Here is an 8,546-nt window from a genome sequence, read left to right on the forward strand (position 1 = left end):
GCTAAATGGACTGGAATGTATTTAGCTCCATAAAAAAATGCATATAGGGGAAAAAAGAATGGATGAAATTTGGCCTACAAAATGATGACACCATCTTGGCTCCCTATAAAATTATGCAACCTCACATAGATCATACTGATGTACAAAGAATTGTTTTAATGTTAAAAATATCTGACAATTAACTACACAGGTATTTACAGTGAGCAATACTATCATAAATTAGTTATCCACATGTTGGCAGATGGAGCTTCAGACATTCAGAAAACTAGAACAACTTCAAAACATCCAAGAATGCTGAGCATGAATTCAATCTGAAAGGCACAAAGTATTACACAATCCCCTATACAAATATAAAAATAATGTACAAAGTAATAAAAAAAAAGAGCAATACTGCAAATGTTGTAATAGTGATCTAAGCTGCAACACACAATTTTACATTCTATTTGGATAGGTGTCAAAATGCCAACTGAAACTATCTCAGTTGTACGAGTAACCCGTCTGTGACTTGGCACACAAATTTCACTGCACAGCTTTGTGTTATAACATAACCATAATTTAGGCAATTCATTATCAGCTACTAGCACACACACATTATCAGCTACTAGCACACACACACAAGGTGATTTATACTATTACATTATGGAGCACTTTAATACATAAGGCCTCTCATTGTCTGGTAGTGTAAAAACAAAATAAATGTCCAAATAAAAAAATGACATACTTCACATATATTATTACATTGCTACTTGATGTACTTAATGTACAGTATTCCTTGTAGAAAGAGGAAATTAAATATTATGCAAAAAAGGTGAATGGCTCATTCCAGTGATAATATTGCTCACACCACTAGGGGTCACTAGAGACCAGTTATTACCAAACAGAAAACAAACAGGGTCATGTTCAATAGGGCACTGGGCCCACAGTAGATATAACATTTTGCACAAAAAAGTGTGTGTTTGTTATTGGGTAAATAAAGTAACTAGCCCACTTCCAACTCCCTGTAGTGTATTTTGGTTGTGCGTGTGTGTCTCACACCTCAGTAGGGCTCTGGTCTCCAGAGTCGCAGGAGGAGAAGGAGGCGGAGGAGCGGCTTCTTCTGACTGTGGGGCCCTGAAGCATGCTGGGGTGAAAGCCTGCGTGGCGGCGGGCGTGTTTGGTCAGATGATCACTCCTCATGAAACACTTGTCACATAGCGGGCAGGTGAAGCGCTTCTCCCCCGTATGTGTTCGGTAGTGGCGTGTCAACTCGTCTGAACGCGAAAACCTCTTAGTGCAGTCTGGCCAGGTACACTGGAATGGCCTCTCACCTGGAGAACCATAGCCACCAAGAGGACAAAGAGAAGGAAGAGGGAATAAGTGGAGTCATTCTGAGTTCTCAATGACAGAATGAAGGTCAACATTTTTCATAATAAATCAAATTGGCTAACATTCCATTCTACAGGTTTCGAGACATCACTTACCATTAAGCACTTAGAGCTGTTATAATATTGAATTCTTATAACAAGGCTATATAACAATAATATGTTCTCTATGTATCAACATTTATATGAAATGATAGATATGTCAGGAACATTATAAGATTTGTGTAAAATTATCTTAAGGGGATTCTACATGCTCATTATTATACCAACTGATCAATAACATGTGTACTACAAATAGGCCTAATTCATTAAAGTGTTGAATTCCTCCATGACCAGGTATCCTGTCTAGAAACAAAAATATGAGTGTAGTGAAATATGTGATGTAAGAGGAAGGGGTGTTGCATGGTTACCAAGGACAATACGTTGGCTTGAGTGGGTTTATTACAATAATATATCCAGGCTAAACATTAAACATAGGTAACAGGTCCTTAACACTTGGTTGAAATGGTGGGCTATAGACAGGTTGGTTGATTAGCAACAAAACTAACGTGCGCGCAACAATGGGGCAAAACAGACAGGGTTTACTTAGACCGTTGACAACATGTAAACTATATTTCTTCTCCAAATGTTTATTGAAAACATAAATACATTTGAACAATGAGTACCTGTTGCCTCTAATACATTGCTACAGTTGTTGGTATTCTCCATGTATAGTCACTTTACCCCTACCTACATGTACATATTACCGCAATTACCTCAACTAAACTGTACCTCTGCACATTGACTCGGTACTGGTACCCCTTGTATATATCCTCGTTATTGTGTTACTATTGTTCTTTTAGTTTATTTAGCACATTTTTCTTACTTACTTTTTAAAAACTCTGCAAGTAAGCATTTCAAGGTACGGTTGTTGTATTCGGCGCATGTGACAAATACAATTTATATTAATATGAAAATAAATTAAATGTACAAATTAAATGCTAGCTAGCGAATTGAGACACATTGGCATCAACATTAAAACAGTCAAAACACCTCAAAACAAGGCATGGTATCAATAACAAGATACAAAGAGCTGAAACGAGCCACCTACGATTCCGCACCAAAGATTCTTGTCATTGTTGCTAGCTATCCGACCATTCACAATCATAACAACGCACGCATTCCGTACACATCCACGAGCGCGCATCATTTTTGTGACGTTGTCGACCAACCCGTCTATAATGACGCTTTCACAATCTAGTCGGAACTCTGAAATTCCCGACTTGTAACTGGTTGAATGCGGCACGTGTATAACTACAACCAATTAGCAAGTCGTAAATCTCAGAGTTTCCTAATTCTGACTAGCACGTGAACAAGACCTATATAGCCTAGTAGAAGTTTGAATAGAGTACCACAGTATGAGTCATAATACCCATAAAACCTAGCAGTCAAACATGGTTCCAATCGTTTTTCCACCATTCATCTTTCCCATAGGGGATTTTAGAAACACTTAAAATAAGGGCTGTGTTTCGTGTAGGCTTACCCTGACGTTAAATTTTGATACCCGTGTAACTCTCTCTAGGACAAGGTGACTTTAATCAATATATTCAGCTCTATTTACTGTCATATTCAAAAATGCTAATTAGCATCAAAGTAGACATGCAAGACTACAAGTCCCTGCAAGTCCCAAAACCACTAGGTTTTATGGGTATTAAAACACCTCCACTCTATGTGCCATATCTACATGTCTAGGAAGTCAGTTTCTGTACTACTATGCACACTGTTCTCATTTCTTGCTCAACAGTTTGTGTCAACCATAGTGAGAGATTGAGGACTCATCTTTGTATCTGTGCCATTATAGCATCTGTGACAACATGCACAGCTCCATTGAGGCAATCTCCATTTTGAAGTAGTACATTTTGTTCTTCATGATTGGCTGATCCCTCCTGATGACCTGGTTGGACATGACTCCAACCGGGTCATCCGGAAGGCTCAGCCAATGAAGTCGGAAGTCCCACCCAGTTGGTTAAAGTGGTGGAAGCCCTCAATGGCGCTGCCAATGCTAATACTGCCTTTTGGTCACTAGAGGCCTCTATGGTGTCAACAAGAATCACGCAGCCCTTTGCGCACACACATCTCCGCATTCAAAACACACAGGAAGACAGTTCATGTATAATTTTAGTTATGTACAACACGCACACATACTACAAAGCGTAGGCACGATGGTTATCTAGATTCTAGAATACACTAAATCGAATTGTCTTTAGTACAAACTATGAGAGCCATATCATTTTGCAATGTTCTACTGAAAAACAGACTGGTCAAAGTTATGTTCTCAATAATGGGCCAGTGTGGGCATACAGAGCTAGGCTATATACCAGTATAGACTATCTAGTTTACTTCTGTATGTAGCCTAACCTTTACAACACTTACCAGTGTGCACTCTAAGGTGGGCTTTAAGGTGGGAAGACTTGCCATACATCTTCCCACAGCCGCTGAACGGGCAACAATGTCTCTTCTCTGAGGACACATGCACAATCACAGCCTTCTTGTTCCGTGACTGCTTTTCTGTCGAGGTATGTTGCGCCCTTGCAGTGTCCCCGCTCACCCTGTGACCACACAGGGATCCGTTAACCATGCTGTTGGCATCACTTTGGCCCAGACATCTACTACCCCCACCACATGTCTCACTGCGTGTTATCTGGTTACATTTGTTCAGGTCGAGCAAAATCATCGCCACCATTAACAAAGTCCTGTTTTCTTGGTTCTCTTTCGACATGTCTTCTTTCGGTTTGGCATCGGGACAGTGGTCTTCCGGTGGCCGGCGGTTAGCGATGGAGACTAAACACTCAGCAGCGAGATCAACCTCCGACATTGCCGAAGCCTTTATTTATTTCACCGGTGACAAAAATATGTTCCCTAAACGGATGCTGATATTTTCGCCTTTGATAAATTGACTCTCCTTGTAATTTATCAGGTGGGTGATCTTCACACCACAGGGATTTCAGGAAACATGTGGTTTTCAGTTCCACATGTGTCGTCTTTGTGTCTCTAAATAATACTATTTTACAGAAACGGATCAAATAAACGCTCTTTGGTAACTAGGCTACTAACTAGATAATTATCTTGATGTTTGATTTACTCCTCTGTAGCCTGTAAATAATAAATACGGTCCTGGAATAGTGTTGTAGGTTCTGCTGTCTTCTTTCTCTCCCCGCAAATGCGTCAACTTGTCCTATTTTACAGCATGAAGCTGTTCCCAACTCCAAGAAACAAATTCGCGGAATCCCAGGGTGTCATAATAAAACAGGGCTGCAATTGGCTATGAGTAGAGGTGACGTATTTTTTGTATACACTACTTGGAATAGCTCGTTCATATTCATTGATGGAAGGGATGGTCGGCCAATCACTTGATGAACAATATGAAAAGGGGAGTTGTTTCTGTCATGCCACACATCATTGCTGACCAGACTGCGCGAGTGTTCTTTTTCAAGGGTTAAGGCAAGGCGCATTGCAACACAATTCCTCTAGCTCATTTCCGTAACACATTTCTTCAGCACCGAACACGTCTCTTTGAGAAAAACGATTATTTTCCCCCCTTAAATTGAAGTGTGTTTCTCTCCAGCGTAGCCTATAGCCTCACATGACAATTAAAAAGTGACATTTATTTGGGAATATCCAGCGCTCAAGATGCAAGGACTGACTAGATCCATGACGTCGACATAGTTCTGACCCTGTTTTGTGCTAAACTCGTGAGGCATTTATTCAAGAATCAATGGGAAAATATCAAGAATTATAAATACTGTAGCGAATTCGAGGTGTAGCCCCAATCAGGATTTGATTGGTCCAGCTACTGTCAAGCCAACACCTTAACTGTTACACCAAGAGGCCCGAACCTCTTGACGAGGTCACTAGGTGTTGTGTTAAGGTCACTACAATACTATTGAACAGCTTCCCAAATCCCGAACTGTAGCCTACTTTGAACTTTTGGGGTTATTTTCTTAGCTCAGGGTTATACACCTGAGTGTACAAAACATTTGCAACACATTCTCTTTCCATGAGACTGACCAGGTGAAAGCTATGATCCCTTATAGCAAAAGGAGGTGGGTGCAATTCAATATTAGGAAGATGTACCTAATGTTTTGTTCACTCAGTGTATAGCCTAATAATCATTATATTTTAATTTGATTTACCAACACAAGCTATAGGCTACATGTGAATCTACTAACCTTGCATAGCCTATTATAACCACAGCGTGTCTTCATGATGTTTCAGTGGTCTGTCATTTTACTCTCAAGGGAACTCACTAATTTAAAACAATGTTGATCTATTTGAGTTTCTGATAATACATTTCTCTTTTACAACTATGGCATACCCATCTGCAAATGCATACATATCCTGGAGTTCAGGTCCTGAGAGGTAGGAGAAATCAGCCAATGAGGCTGCTTGTAACAAGAGCCTCTCCAAATGTAAACCCCTTTCTCCGAGCTCACCAGGACATAGTTCGAAGAAAAAATAAACGTGTTGCCACTTGTCAAGAGAGAGAATATGTTGCTACAGTCCCCACCTTGATATCCACGTGCCTGGTTTAATTAGGCTTGTGGCTTATTCCATTCTACCCCAACCCGGTTAGACTATGCCTAGGACCTAGCCTAATATTATAATTAAATTATTCTATAGCCCCCCCAACACACCCATGTCCGGTGGCCTTACTAGGCTAACAGGATATAAGCTATACGAGTGTAGGAAGACGTCGTGACCATAGGCTATTGCCTGAATCTACAGTCTGCACTGGAATTCTCCACTGCCCATAGACACGTCATTGGATGTCTGTTATTGCCGCTACACTCCTTACCGACACTATATCACGTTGGTACGCTCTTCTAACATGTTATTCTAACCAACACCGCCTCCCTGTGTGTGTCCACGTGCGACTGTAGAACAGAATGTTCTCTTCCGTGAACTGAGTATGAACTCGTGCGCCATAGCAGTTAAGAGGGACAAGTTTCTCGAAGATTAGGCTACAGCTATAGAGCTCCCCAGTTTGTAGTCCTAATACCCAGAAAAAACGTATCTGGTTCGTTCAGTCATCCTTATAGGAAGATTAATGGGGAAAGAATAGAGTTATGAAATAGGCTAAACACTGAAAATACGGTCTTAGTAGGAGATCTTATACGTTTTTGTTGTACGAGATAATAGCAGTCAGTTAACATGACCTTAATGAATTATGAAGCCTTTGTGTTTTTTATCATTACATAAATTATTCAAAATTCACAAAAAGTGACGTTAGTTGATGAATATTGTCTCATTTAACAAAACGTATAAGATCTCATAAGCCTCCTGTGTTTACCACATACCTTATTTTCGTCGATTATCAAAACCCCCTACAAAAACGCCATTGATTTTCCTCATAGGCTTTGTTCAACGAACCATGGCAGAGTTAGTGCCTACAAAAAGACGCCATTACTATTTCCCTCTATTGGTATGCATCTTTGTTTTCATATAGGCCTATCTGCAATCTATAGTAGTTGTCCCAGATAGCCTACGTTCCAAACAAACATATAGTAATGCGTTTTCACACAATTCTTACATTTTAGTAATTTATCAGACGCTCTTATCCAGAGCGATTTAAAGTAGTGAGTGCATACATTTCATACTGTTTTGAGCTATAGTTTGTATCAGAGTTCGGCAATTTGTTACATTGTATTTTTTAAATTTTGTTTTTAAATTGGTTTCACGTTGCCAAATGTCAAACGAACTAAAATGCCCAAACAAAAACATGTTTCCATGCAAGTCATTTGTTTTTGGGCAAAAATACTCACCTTAAATCCATTTTTGATTATCATAAAGCATCACTTGTGTCTCCCAATCTTCATATTGCTTTCGCTTTGGTCTTCCAACAGCATGCGCCAGGAAAGAGCGCAATAGCCGCTCTAACTGCTACATTAATAGGCTATATTCAGTAGCCTTATCCCTTTCCCCTAATCTGCATAACATGCGCTCAAAAATGCCCTTCTACTTACTCACAGAATGTTTCAGAGATTTCAAGTTATGATGCTGCATGGATTTCATCAAATGCTCGCAGTCAAACAACCAATAATAATGCGCGACTAGCGTTCTTTTTTCTGTGTTTGGTCCAGACTGCGTTCCCAACTGCAGCTGTTGTTCGAATTGAATTGGACCGAGATCACACTTTTTGAGCGAACCATAGTGCGTATTTCGTGCGCTCCCAAGTGTGGATAGAGTATTCACACCAGTCCAAAGGGGGTAAACTCACCATAGTTCGGAAAAACTGCACCAAAACAATTTGGTGTGAAAGTCCCCTTTACTTTGAGAACTCGTTGAATGATCGATGTGTGTGGATGTGGTCCGTTCACTGAACCCGCAGTCAGCATCTGCTTGAACTGGTATGAACACTATCTGCACTCCGGAGCGCACTAAACAATGCATCACGGTTTACGGTTTAGGGTGATCTCGGTCCGATTCCATTCGTAGGCTACCATGGTGCGGTTTGCTGCAGGTGAGAACCCAGTCCAGACCAAACACAGGAAAAGAACCAGAGGCTCTCAGTATTGTTGCTTGGTTGGTTGACTGTGCAGTACCATATTTTGCCAGGCTGTAACTTGATATCTCTGAAACATTCTGTGATAAGCATTTAATTTACAGTAAGAGCTCATTATCTGATGCAGATTAGGGGCGACGGGGGCTATACCGGGGATATAGGCACAGTGGCGACCTGTCATTCAGTATTTTGAGCCCAACCTATTTAGCTATGTACTGTGCATTCGGAAAGTATTCAGACTCCTTGACTTTTTCCACATTTTGTTACATTACAGCCTTATTATAAAATGTATTAAATAAAAACAAATCCTCAGCAATCGACACACAATACCCCATAATGACAAAGCAAAAACAGGTTTTTAGAAATGTTTGCAAATTTATAACAGGTCAAAAACAGAAAAACCTTATTTACATAAGTATTCATACCCTTTGCTTTGAGACTCAAAATTGAGCTCAGGTGCATCCTGTTTCCATCGATCATCCTTGTTTCTACAACTTGATTGGAGTACACCTGTGGCTGTGGTAAATTCAATTGATTGGACATGGTTTGGAAAGGCACACGCCTGTCTATATAAGGTTCCACAGTTGACAGTGCATGTCAGAGCAAAAACCAAGCCATGAGGTTGAAGGAATTGTCCGCATAGC

At 40.3% G+C, this 8,546-nt stretch overlaps 1 protein-coding gene across 2 annotated transcripts; it reads right to left on the minus strand.

Annotated features, from left to right (window-relative positions):
- Positions 1–136: 136 nt before the first annotated feature.
- klf9 (Kruppel like factor 9) lies at positions 137–7,611 on the minus strand. Of its 2 annotated transcripts, none has more exons than XM_071403753.1 (2): positions 3,774–6,668; positions 137–1,307 (listed from the first exon to the last, which is right to left on the minus strand). In XM_071403753.1, the coding sequence occupies exons 1-2, from the start codon at positions 4,213–4,215 to the stop codon at positions 1,030–1,032; spliced, it is 720 nt and encodes a 239-aa protein (XP_071259854.1). In that variant the 5' UTR covers positions 4,216–6,668; the 3' UTR covers positions 137–1,029. The 2 variants fall into 2 exon arrangements, 1 of the variants encoding a protein (XP_071259854.1); XR_011675197.1 differs by lacking the exon at positions 3,774–6,668 and adding an exon at positions 7,163–7,611 and having other exon boundaries at positions 1,168–1,307.
- Between the last annotated feature and the right edge of the window lie 935 nt (positions 7,612–8,546).

Source organism: Salvelinus alpinus, chromosome 5 (assembly GCF_045679555.1).
Source record: "Salvelinus alpinus chromosome 5, SLU_Salpinus.1, whole genome shotgun sequence".
Classification (NCBI taxonomy): Eukaryota; Metazoa; Chordata; class Actinopteri; order Salmoniformes; family Salmonidae; genus Salvelinus; species Salvelinus alpinus.